This window comes from Macrosteles quadrilineatus, unplaced genomic scaffold (assembly GCF_028750875.1).
Source record: "Macrosteles quadrilineatus isolate MER2022 unplaced genomic scaffold, UCM_ALF_1.0 Scaffold_1__1_contigs__length_201487025, whole genome shotgun sequence".
In the NCBI taxonomy this organism is placed as follows: Eukaryota; Metazoa; Arthropoda; class Insecta; order Hemiptera; family Cicadellidae; genus Macrosteles; species Macrosteles quadrilineatus.
Window position 1 is genome coordinate 192,120,886 of NW_026542594.1, and position 13,646 is coordinate 192,134,531.

The 13,646-nt window shown below is 35.9% G+C and overlaps 1 protein-coding gene across 3 annotated transcripts in view; it reads left to right on the forward strand.

The window, feature by feature from the left end:
- LOC128992867 (hyccin-like) overlaps positions 1-13,646 on the forward strand; it is a 44,092-nt gene that overhangs the window by 16,480 nt on the left and 13,966 nt on the right. For all 3 annotated transcript variants that reach the window (XM_054416626.1, XM_054416611.1, XM_054416617.1), the window contains exons 4-9: positions 3,096-3,230; positions 3,829-3,954; positions 4,885-5,102; positions 6,127-6,258; positions 7,829-7,959; positions 8,453-8,569. In XM_054416626.1, the coding sequence (XP_054272601.1) occupies positions 3,096-3,230; positions 3,829-3,954; positions 4,885-5,102; positions 6,127-6,258; positions 7,829-7,959; positions 8,453-8,569 (859 nt within the window). The remainder of the gene's footprint in view (positions 1-3,095; positions 3,231-3,828; positions 3,955-4,884; positions 5,103-6,126; positions 6,259-7,828; positions 7,960-8,452; positions 8,570-13,646) is intronic.

The following is a 13,646-nucleotide window of genomic DNA, read 5'->3' on the forward strand; positions in this document are numbered from 1 at the left end:
TGAATAATAGGACAACAAGAAATTTAATAATAATACGTTAATGAATACTATTACTATTAAACAGTTTCAATCCCAAATATTTTACGGGCAAGCAAGTCGGTTGTATTATGCAGAAATAAAGCCTATAGTAAAATTATGAACGAGGAAACTCAAATAGTAAACCGCACGATTACCGTTATCAAACAGCTGATTGGGCCCCTCTTATCTCTTGCCCATTCATCCAGAGTACAATTGACGAGCTTAAACAGTGTACAGTACATTTCTTTTTACGTACAGGTCTAGAAGGGTAGGTACAGGTCGACTAGCATTTACAATTCTCACCAAATATTTGGTAAACTGAATGATAACTGAAAGATAACTGAATGCTCTGACATGAAGCAGTGTTCTTCTTTACCTATAAAACAAGGTTGACACCTTTCTTCACTGATCACGTAATGCGTGATTTTCTATAAAGTCTTGGAAAAATAAAAGGAAAAATAGATAGACTACAGGTGTACTGTATGTGGTTTACACACAAATATTCATCAAACTGTGTGATAGTTTGTTATAACAATGAACAGTTTGAGAGTATCGTATTGTTTAAGTCGATGGAAAATCTCTGTTGATCCTGTTTTACAAGCAAACCAAAAAGATACAGTAGTCACCACTCTATGCGACATATTCTAGCCAGAAAATTGTAATCGTATGATTCTATAAGCATTGGTAGGATTGCAAAGTACTACACAAACATTATTTCAAGGGTAATAACAGTCACAATTTCCGCTGACTTTAAAAGAGTCAACTAAACTATTATACTAATGGACACACAACTAAATGGAACAACTAATGGAAATTCTCACGATGTACATTCGTTCGATATAAGCATTGAGTATACACGTCAGTACATACGTGTATACCCAATGATATAAGCAACGGTTCTTGCAATTTATTGCTTATTGTTTTTTAGAGTTGTTTTCGGACTTACTCACACTCGTATAAGGTTTTCCACGTTTGTCATTGATAATGTAGCCATGTTGCTTTGAAATGGCGACCATACAAAATGTATGCATTTTAAGCCAAGTATGAATGGAGATGAGTGTGGGATGAGTGGAGCGATCTTGTTGTCCTGTTTGTGACTAAGGCCGACATAATCCTTAGACACAGCTGTTAATTAATAGTGCATACAGTCAATTAATAGCAGCAGAGGTCAAGTTTGGTATCAAATTAAAGGTTTTATTCATAAAAATACATTGCTGCAAACCCAAACTCAAACGAGGATGATGATAATAACGTTAATGATGTCGCTAAAACGTATCGTTTGAAATTTAACAGCTGAAAATAAGTGAAATAGAAAAGGTTTTGGTTAAATCCATCAAATTGTAATTGGACACTAGTAAATACTAGTGCACTTGTTGCTACCTCCCCCCTTCGGTTTCATGTATTCCTCTCAATCAGTTCAAACCTAGGAGGATTAAACATTAATGTTAATTAATGTTAAATCCTCCTAGATTCAAACCTGAAACACCCAGATCGAAACTCGCCTGTCGTTATTTTACCATCGCCTGTTTTTTAAATATATTTTTCAAAAAAGAAATATTATATTGATTTACTTTGGTTTTTAAAAATGTTAACGTTTTATTTTGCTAAAAACTTATGGTGATACGTAAATATTGTGGTGTAGTAGAGTATATTATATTGTAGTTAAGTGTTAAATTTTGAAATTTTAGGGTGAATCGAGATGAATCTTTGTTTATAACATGGGTCTCTCCTACCTTAACATACATACCAAGTTTGATAAACATCGGTTGGAAAAGTGCAAAGATAAATATTTGTATGTAAAAAATACAAAATGGCGGATATCTGGTTAACGAAATTATTTTGGAAAAAATGTTATCCTTGATTTTCTGTTTATTTTGACCCAAGGAATTACTAGGTAAAGTATCTCCCCGCTTATTTTAACACCCTGTTTATGATGTATTCTTATAAGTGAAAAATGTTAGCTGGTAATAAAGAAAGATGTTTTATAAATAATATGAATGTACTGGTGATCTGTATATTCACCTTTTTCTTGTCCTTAGATAAATTAAATTAGATAAATTAAAAGTCCACTCAGCAGTCGCATCGTGTACGATGTAGTTCTTTCCATGCGTTGCGAAATGCTACATTTGCCGTCCTCTTCAACCCAAGTTATCTACTGAACCACTGATTGTAAAAAATTCAAAAAAATATATTTTACGCATTACACTTTTGGCTACAACTTTGCCACAGACAAAACCTCTCTAACCCAAAAAAAAAAAAAAATCTCGCATGCTAACTTTTTCATGTTAGAAATCACGATTTAAAACTATTTCACCATACAAATCATTTTTTATTAATTAGATCGGTAAATAGTTTAAAGTTCCAACAAAATAGTCATCGAGTAGGACTAACCAAGAAGCTCTGTGCCAAATTTCAAAATTTTAGCACAACTTTAAGAACACCAAAACACGAAATTATTGAAGACATGCGTCGAGAGGACTATCGTTGTTTTTAACAGATTATACTTTTGACCTTCCGGCACTGTTGACTCAGCGAAACTGAACTTATATTTTATCTTATTTCGTTATATTAAAACTGCTGTTGCATTAAGTCAAATTCCCAATAAGTCAATTGCTTTAAAATAGACTAAACTTTTAGCCCGGACTGTACTATTTGACTTTCTGGGATTTTTGATCTACAGACACTGCAAACATTGTAGTTTTTGACCTAGCGGCACAGGTTTAAATTATTTGACCTTCCGGGACTGTTGACTTTCTGCAACGCGTCCCTCCTCACTTGTCATAATTCGGGCACAACGGACTAGAGATGAAAGCACAAGGTTGTCCCATAAGTTTCCTCGGTACCTTAATACTCTATGGTTCTTGGGAGAATTGCTAGTAATGAGAACTGAGATGTCGGTAGCAATACTTCAGTACAAACTAAGCTTAGTTTTTTGGTCCGCAGCATCAGATACTACCATCACCGGATTAGAGTTAAACACCAGAATAGTCATATCAATAAATAATCCTGGATTTCAATAGTTTGAAACCAAGTTGTTGCAACAGGTTTAGTTATAACAGTGTTTTAATCGATTCCAGCTGATAGACCCAGTGTGTACTGCACTCTTTGGCTTCTATCGGTCTAGAGAAGAAGATCTACAGAGATTCACGTTGCTCTTCCTCCCCACCCTTGTCTATGTCTACCTCAATGCCGTCGCTCACAGCGAGAGTAAGGTGGGTACAATAATTTATTTCTAACCTAACCTGTAATACCATTTTATGACAAAAGGTTTGTCGTACCTCCGTCAAATAGTCCAACGATTAAGGATGCCCAGCAACTATTATTGTGTTACCCATTATTGTGGGTCTATATAGATTCATTTCACTACACACAATATATGAGATGGAAATAGATATTTTTAATACGTTAGGCCTATCAAATCAGACCTACCTGTTCTTTTTTCTTTGTGGTTAGTGGTGGCCAGCCAATCCAGATACAGTACATTCCCTCATATTTCAGAGTTGAAAAAAAAATAATGTTAGACTTGAACTGGAGTTTGTCGTTGAGGGTTTGTTCGCTCTTGGTTTTTTAATCAACTTATGAATTTTAAACTCCGCTAAAACGTCCATTTTATCCCTTTATGACAGTAATGAACCGGTTGATCAGGTTGATGGCATTAATATTATTGTTACTGTTAATTTGTTGTCACTACCAAAACCTTATCATCCTATCAAATTACCCGACAAGCGACAAGACACAGTAGGATGCTGTCAAACTCTAGAGGTAGCCATGTTCTATTGCACTGTTTGCAAATTGATGTTTTTCGTGCAGAGTTGTCGAGGAGTGGAAGCGCTGCTGGTCGGTATATACAACTTGGAGGTTGTCAATGAGAAGGGACAGCCGAGGGAAATATCATTCCGTCTGCCCTCCCTCGCACAAGCTTCCATATACCACGAGGTATGTCTAGTAGTCTAGTACCTACTATAGCAGTGTTGGTGTGTTGCACCGTGTCCACCAATACAGTGAAATGTCTGAAAAACTATTTGTAAGGAAAAAGTATGATGAAAACTAGTTTAAAAAATAATTTCAGTTTGGTATGGGTTCGTCATATTTGAATATTATGCTAAATCGAAATGATACATTGAAAACATTAAAATCTTAAGCAACAGTTATTTTTACAAAATGAGAGAAAATGTTAAAATAAACAATCCTCTAATTGGGATGGGACTCGCATCTACCCACCCCCTAATCTAAACAATTAGTATTGCACTGTTTTGCCAATAACTTAATGGTTGATTAGGCATTTTTACTTACAGAAAATAAGGCAGTTGAAGAAAAATTTTGGTTAATTGTGCCAATGTAAATAAACTGTTTAAGTAGTTATTTTTTATAGGAGGAGGTGGGAATTCTTTCAGAAATAGAGTATGAGATTACCTGCTCTTTCATCTCCAAGGGCTCTAGCCTCAAACTGTACTGCACTTTTCTCTGTACAGCAAACTTCTTGGGTCTAGGACTTTAAATTATGCCAATAGAGCTTTCCATGATAGGATACTTAGTGATAGGGCACATTATGAGAATTTTATTGCTTAAAGTTTGGTCTGAACCAAAGAGAAGTAAGGAACAGAGGATACACTCCATGGTACAGTCAAGTGGTGTCTAGCACTAGTGATGGTGTCTAGGGCAAAGTCCATCACCACCCCCCGTCCTCAAGTAATACAAAGCTCACGGTGGAGGAAGACCCTGTAGAGTGTGCGATAGGAATTTCTCATAGGGTTTCCTCTGTACTTTACTTCTCTGTGACTGATCGAGACACTTGACACAGTTCCAGGAGTCATATATGCGGAAAGCAGTTTGGTTATTAGATAGTATTATATGTTTTGATTATAGCCGATGAGTCTTGCCCCGGCCTCACTGACAGAGGCTGCACTACGTAGACTAGAGGAGTGTAACACTAAGCTGGTGAGGTGGGGCCCTCTGCCTCAAATGGACCATCTACTAGCTCAGAACAGACTGGTTGTGATGACCGCGCTGCTCTACGTCTACAATCGCAACCTCAGCATGTTGCCCAAGACCGCTTTAGAGTACTTGTGTAAAGTCACGTCCAAGTAAGTGCTATCATTAGGGGACCGCAAGTCTCCTATATTTGTTAAGTCGGGTTAAACCAATAGTTTAACCTACGAAGATGCTAGACCCATATTTTATGATTTGTCCGAGATTGTGGGCGATAATGATGTCACTGTGATCGGGGGAAAAGTTCACAGGTTTGCTATGACTGCGGGAGACGTCCTCAATTTTACTGTGACTGCAGAAGACGTTCATGGCTTTGGTGTGACAGAATAAGATTTTTACGATTTTGCCTTGACCACAGAAGATGTTCTTGATTTTGGTAGTCCATTTCCTTTTTTTTTTTAAAGATGTTGGCGGCCTCTTTTAACCTTGCATTTGCCCGTCCACATAGACTAAGCGCCCGTGCGTGGATCGTTTATAGCAAAGCAAGGAGTGAGCCGGTACAGTACAAAGGTGAACTGTACTGATAAAATGTTATCGGCAGTGACTAGGATCCGAACCCACGACACTACTGCCTTGGAGCCGAAGTCCGCGACGCTACCGACTGAGCCATCGACTCACTAGATGGTGAGTCGATTTCACTTTTATGGTGGTCACTGCAAATTCTCGTACATGTTCCTGGACAGGGCGAAATTGTGAACACCTTCCACTGTCATGGCAAAATCAAGAACATGTGCAGTCATGGCAATACCAATGTGTACTTCCACGAACATAATCTTTGTACTACAAGAAGGCCTTAAAAGAGAACTAACGGAATGCAGTTAATGAATTACTGCCCAACCAATAGGTTATCGGTGATCATTCAAAATTTCCTGGCTTCATACCAAATTTGCGTACATCTCACAGACACAACATTCTTGTAGGATTTCCAGTTTTTTTCAGCTTCCCGGTTGACTAGACATGCTGGTTAGTATTTCAGAACGTGTAACATAATTTTTGTAACCAAAATACAGTTACTTTTTCTCCCCAACCGGACCAAATGGTGGGACTCTGGTTTAAGTTAAAACTTCAAACATGTTTATCTTTGACTGATGTATAATTTTACGCTGATGTTCTGTGTAGGCTGGTGACGCAGGGGTTCAGCAAGGCTGGCAAGAGAGTTTCATACGGGACTGAGGTACCGAGAGTGTTACCCAGAATCCCAGTGTCTTCCCAGATGCTGCAACAGCTTCTGCACAGTGTCTACTACGCAATGTGAGTGAGTAGGGAGAAAACGGGCCAAAACACTCATTACACCAATGATTGTTTTATCTTTAAACTAGCAGAGTACTCGTCCTTCGTACGGGGTTGGCATATAAGTATAAAATGTTTATTGCAGTTATGCTCATAAGCTTTCTGTTTGCAGTGGGGAAGGACACAGTTTGATAACATTTGCTTCTCTAAATTTAAGGTATATGTATTACACATCTACCATTGCCATAATGTTCTACCACTAATAATAAATTATTAAAAATTCGCAAAATATCACAAATTATTAATGAAATTAAAAACATAAACGAACTGTAATCAATCCTTCTTTGACAGTTCTCATTTTGTATCACAGTTTTTTGTTTCTGCTTAGTTCAAATTATATAAGCTGTTTTCATAAATACAAAAAAATAGTGCTGCACCCTGTTGGTAAATCTTGTAATTTTTTAATGCTTTTGCATATCATAGAACAAACCTTTTTATTTGAAACAGCTGACTAAATTCTTTTATTCCCTTTAAATATGAATACTCATAAGGTTAACATGGGGAACTACAGAGCCATTGGGGCGGAGCCCGAAAGGAGTTTTGAGATAAGAATATGCCTATATGTTAATTGGAAATGTAAGCTATCATTATGCTAAATTTCAGCCCAATCCGTCCAGTAGTTAATGCGTGATTGAACTTCAAACAAACGAACAAACAAACACACAAACTTTCACATTTATAATATTAGTAAGATTGAATTACCAACCTATTAGCAAAATGCTTTATACTTACCTATATACATTTGGTATCAGATACACAGTAAACCTTCTCCTTTAGTAAGCAAAACACATTGGATTACAGGTGTAGTCTGTAGCTCTACGTTTTTTTACAGGGAAAATCATAAAAATTATCATACTTTCTGAACTGAAACTTTTTGAGCTTGGGGATGGTTAAAACGACTTAAGCATTACTAAATTTTCAACCAAGATTTTGGACTCATTTTTGTAGATTGATTTTTTTTGTTTTTATGGGAAAATCACCATTAAAAATAAAAAAGTTTAGAAAATGAAAAATACCTGGATTTACCATGTATTACTCAGTACTCACATACTAAATTTGATCAAAATCTGACCACATGCTTGTAGCTCTGTACATATCCACACTCACAAATAACTTTTTTTGAAAACCATATTTTTCCCTAAAAAAATATCAAAAATTGATAATATACCCAAAACTCCAAGGGCTTCTGTATTTTGTACTGGTAAATTTATACTTGAGTATGTATCTTTTTGATTGGATTTGTTGTTTTTAGCCCATACAGCTAATGGCAACTACGGGACCTACAGTTAAGTGGAATCCGGACCACATTTTTATCTTGGTACCAACAAATTGGTCTAATTATCAGGATAGTACTGCGGATAGTCATAGTATTCACTAGTGCAAACGTTAATCCACACCCAGGAAGTATCGCATCCACAGTGCATGCCTATAAATATCCACAATTCGTGACCTCCTAGTAGCTGGATTACAGGACGACGCCACCGTCCCAGTCTTATAATTTTAACGTCCTACTGATGGTGTTGTTTGCCAGGTACAATGACCACGGTTACATGGCTGTCCAAGCCATAGAAGATATCCACCAGAGAGCGTGTTACCAGTGTTACACGGACGTTCTGTTAGTCACCAACGCCATCAAGAACTCGGCCCATTTCATTCACTCAGGTAACTCAACTTTATCGAAAGCGCGACCAATCAAGATAAACACACAACCAAAACCCTGGAGTTCTGAATGTTCATAAATTGTCTTTAAGGTTGAATTATCTCAGTAAAAATATAGGTTTACGTACCTCGTGTCTTCATTTTCATAATCTTTCAACAAACCTTGCAACTGTTGGTTAGCAAATTGTTGATTTCGCCTTAGGTTAAGGAAACAATGTATGAGTTTCCGGCAGAGGTCGGCATCAACAATTGAATTGGTCGTTACCAGCTGATTAGTTGGCAATCAATGCATTACAGTTGTACTTATTTTCTCTCAATACTTGAACCCCAATGGTTCGTTACTTTACCACGCCTTTGCTGTAAAGTGAGAAAACAATGCGGTAAAGTAAATTCTTTTGATTCTAAAATTTGAATTAAATTTGAATAGGTTAAAAACGTTCGTAAGTAAACAAATAAATGCACTCTTTATTAGAAAATACTTTGAAATGTGTTGCAGGACAACCCAGTGATGCTCCTATGGGTATCAGTTTAGCCATTTCTCCAGCCACTACCACCACTACTGTGTCAAAGTCTATGATCACCAACGCTTCCTTCCGCACCAAGAAACTTCCAGGTCAGTGCATAGTTAACTCGCAAAACTCAACCAAGCAATCAGATACCGTATGATTAGATTGATTGCAATTCCAAAGAATAATTGATCCTTTATTTTTTTTGACATGCCAAACTTAAAAATGGTTGAGGGAAATATTTAAATAGCACAGAGGTTTTTGTAACACTTAAGGAAAGTTTGAATAAGATGTATAAGTCAAGTGAGTAAGTTAGAGTGTGTTTCTAGGCTTACATCTTTCATTTGTCGGCTATCAATTAATGATGCTCTAAATTACCCCCATCGCAGAAAACTTGCAGAATAAGCAAATTTTCATTTGTCTGATTGAATTTAAACTCAAACTGTTCCTGTATTTAGACATTTAGGTATTAACACTTCCCTTAAAAACACTTGATTACCTTTCCTGTAACAAAAACCTAACTCGTTGAACCTAATGTTATTTAAATAGGGAATGATGGTTAGGTTTGAGAAAAAAGGGCTTATTGCCTGAGAATAGGGGAGAGAAAGGATAGGATAAGCAGGCTCACCTTAAGAAATTTAGGCATCCCACTTCATTCACTACTGAACACAAAAGAAAACACAAAACAAACACTGGATATTTCAAGGCCACTGGGTCCTTTCTCAACATGGAGAGTCACATTAGATATTTTTAAGGAAAATATCTAAAAAGGGAATGAATCTGAAATTTTTAAGAAAACATTTAATCAAGTAAAAATCCAATCAGGCAAATGAAAATTTGCGTAGTTTGCAGGTTTGACGTGTTAGAGGTATTTTAACTTTCTTCAAGTAGATTAGCTAGAACAAAATTAAATCTCACCCGTCGTTATTTTTCTCAGATAATTCTCCGAGGAAGAAAATGTTTAGGGGTGATTAGCAAGAGCATCATTCCCAAGCCAAAACATTATCAAGTCCAATGAACTTAATTGTCAAAAAGCTACAAAAAATTTAATTAATTGTCATAAGCTTGAAAATGAAATAAATATCTTACTCTTACAACGGATATTTGTTTGTACATAGTAAAAAACATATCAGGGATACAAATGTTTCTTCAATATTGAAGCAATTCTGCTGCATTATAAAATAGTGAAATGGTTTATGATTTCCAAAATTTTGATGTAAAGCAGAGATAGCACGGCACAGTAGATATTCATTGAGTAAGACACAGTTGATATTCATTTAGGAAAGAATAAAGTCATTTTTAGTAAATTTTATAAAAATTAATCCCTGTTGCAGTTTAAATTCAAAACGGTTTTTAAATACGAAGGGTTTTTAAAATTGTAAGTCTCCCAACGAGCTGTGTAACGTCTTGGCCGAGTGAGCTATTTTAAATCTTTTACCAGTACAGTAGAACCTCTTTAATCCGAACCCCTCATTGCTGTACTCTATACACAGTACAGCAGTTCTTTATTGTATACTGTATTTAATTTACAGTACTGTTTATTCACCATGTTTACTACTGTATTAAATAAACAAACACTGTATTTTACTTTATAAAACATTTTTTCACTTTTCCCAAAATAATGTTGATCAATTTTAGCCATGTTTTAGCTATTGTTATGTAAAAACAACAATATGTTCTGTAATCCGAACTATTCAATAGTCTGAACTACCCCTGGTCCCAATTATTGCGGATTAAAGAGGTTCTACTGTACTGTGTTTTTAACTTCTCCCACTACTACTGCAGCTGTATCCTACCATTACGAAACAACTGGACAAATAGTAGCCGAGGTTAATCAATGCTCTAGCCAAGTATGAATCAAGTTTGTACTTAAATACCTCAAGGAAGAGAACCAACTCCTATTTAAATACTTTGTCAGTTGATGTGGATGGAAATGTTCACAAGGAACACGCTGGACTAGTCGAAAATGCAGTATCTGCAGCCGTTTTAAAGATCGTATCTGCATAGCACTGATCGTATGTACACTGAATTTGAGGCATTTACTATAGTCCTCGCCACCTTAAGTTGAGGCAGTCCAAGGCCGCACGGCGTATATCTAGTGCGGCCTTTGGCTGCCTTAACTTAGGGTGGCGAGGACTATAAGCAAAACTGTCGTTATTACTTACTACTAATCAAAAGAGCAGGATCTCCACTGGATTTGCTGTCTCCTAGCTTAGCAAAATCACATGCTGCAGTTATGCTTAGTAGTATGGCCAACGAATACAACCCCTTTAAGAAGCGCAATGCCTTTGTAAAAAATTTAGCCTGGAAATATTTGAATTTTGGATAGTTAATGCACGGCCGTTAGGTAGACTATCGCGAGTACGTGTCCAAGTCAGCTAACTGAGTGAGAGAGAGTGAGTCAAAGGATTTGCTTAGAGCGAGAGAGAGAGAGATAGAGTAGCGTGGCCACCGCGCGAGCGATGCTAGCAGCGGCCGCACCAAGCTCATTTCGGCAGAAAAATTTCAGTCCGACAGTTTGTATTCGAGTGAAAATTTAAAAACGTACGTTTTCAGGAAACACACTTTGCAAATTTTTTTCCCCTTTTTTCAAAACTTTTATAATTTTTTTGATTTCATTAACATTTGAAGTTTCATAAAATGTCCATGGTAACGCAATATCTTTGGTAGTTTTTTTTTAAAAGAGCATCTTTTGTGGAAAAACACAAAATCCTGTCACGACCATAACAGACGTTTAAATGAATATTAAAAATAGTTAATATTATTTTTATAACTATGTTTTGCTATAAACTAATTTACTTTTATGACCATTATACATTAAAAAGGTCACTGAGCTTTTAGTATATTTGGTCTTTCTAGAAAAAAATAAAAAACTCAAAAAAATTGAAAAAAAGCCAATAATATCTTTTTAAGTTTGTATAACTCCGAAAAAACTTACCTGAGACCCGAAAAATCGTTATGTTTGCATAGAGGCGTGCTTCTTTTGTGTATAAAACATTGAAATATGACGATATTTTAATTTTTGAAATTTTTATGACAGAAATCATAAACGTGATGGTCAGGGACAAGCGGTACGGTCGTGAATTTTATAAAAAAATCTAAATCTTTCTAAACAATCCTTTAATTATGCTGTTAGTTATAATAAAAATATGTGTTTCAATTGAACTAAACTGTTCAAATTACAATTATATTAAAATTATTGTCACGACCAAACACACTATAATCCATAAGGCTGGATAGGTCGTGAAAAAACCCGCGATGGTCGTGAAACTTTGGTCGTGAAATTACGTGTTATTTGGCTCTGTTCTGGCGGTAGCTCTGCACCTCATGTTCGAGGATACAAAGTGGACTTCTAGGTTAATCTAGCAATTGAAATATCTTATAAACAAAAATTAACACCATGTCTACTTCATCGAATGACTATGTACGGTCATGGACACACCAAAATTACAAAAAACACAACCTTTCCTGTATTAATCTTGTAATTCCTCCTTTCAACTCGCAACGACCGGCACTACAATCCTGACGTACACCCCGAACTAGTCTCTAAAACCAACTGACTCCATCAACGCCAAGCTTGCCACTGTCGTGCTCCAAAGTTGAAAAATTTTCCCAAATGGTCGTGACGCCAAATCGAGGGACAGACTTATTATGTCATGGTAGTCAGTTTGCAATGACAATAAAATTATAATATGCTCCTTTTTTGTAAGTTTAATAACCATTGATGACATAAAAATATGGCTTTATATATTTCTGCATGAATAATTAGTCTAAAAACAGCGTGAAAGTTGGAAAATGTACCCTAGGGACACGTCATGGTCGTGAATTTCGAGACTTTAAAAATACGAAAAAAATACCCAGAACCTATTTAAAACCAAATAAATGTGTGTAACATGTTGCCCCCATCCCAAAAAATATTAAAACACATAATAATAAACTACAAATCCAGTAGCTACGAAGTAAAAGGCCAGGGACATGAAAACGTACGTTTTTAAATTTTCACTCATTCATTGATATGGCACTCTATCTACAAATATATAAATACATATGTTACTTAGCATAACTTCCACAAGTAGGACATGTGTTTTTATTATCACATTATTTACTTACTACGTTTGCCTTCATAAGTATTAATAAGACTATTGATTGCCGTACCGATTCGGGTGGCATTTCAATAGGCTTTTCATGGTTTCTTTGAAGAACAATATTGGACTTAATAAATCTGGTCAGAGCCCTAGTAGAGTATTAAAATAAAAAATGACTATGTCCATTAAGCCTGTGGTTATATTGGCTCTACTCATGGAAAAAATCAGCTCAATTGGTAAAGTAGTTTTCACGTTATTGACATACTCTAATCACTCATATCTATAATATTAGTTCCTTCCATCCAAGTCATTGACTTGATCAGTAATGCACTTTCCCAGATATATATATTTCATACCAGGCCTACTAAAAAGTCAAAATAATAAAAACTAACAAAAATTTGACTATGGAGTTTCTGCCATAAACAATTCAAATTAGCCGTTTTCATACATTCAAACAAAAAATTAATAATGCTGCACCCTGTTGATATACCTTGTAACTTTATAATGTTATTGCACATTATAGAACCAACTTGTTTAACTGATACAGCTGTTTGGATTCATTAATTACTTTTAAATGAATGCTCATAAGGTTAACATGGAAAACTCCATAGCCACTTGGGCGAAGCCCCAAAGTCCGATCTTCTACATAAATGTATCTATCGACTGGTAAAAATAAAAGTAAAATAGGACCACAGGGAAAAATTCAGCAATATAGTGAACTTGGAATTGAGTTTTTTCAAAATCCACTTTATGTTACTACGACACTTTTCCTTAGCTAGGCAGAATACTAAACTGGGTCAGTTTGCAAAGTGCCATACATATTTTACACGAGGCAGTCAGCGAGCGTTTATCAGTTTACATTGAAACGGTGATTAAAGTTAGGCAAACTTTGCTTGCGGATAGCTTATTTTAAAAGTTACAGGGCTCAACAATGTCCTTGGTAGTCTTAGAGAAGCCCCATAACAGTTTGGATATCTCTCAAGGATAAAACCCACGAACTGCTGGTAAAATTGCCCTAGTTTGGTCAACTAACTCCACTTCAGTGATCCTAGTGCCAAAATGCATAACTACAAAAGTTGTAATTTGTCGAATATCTGTT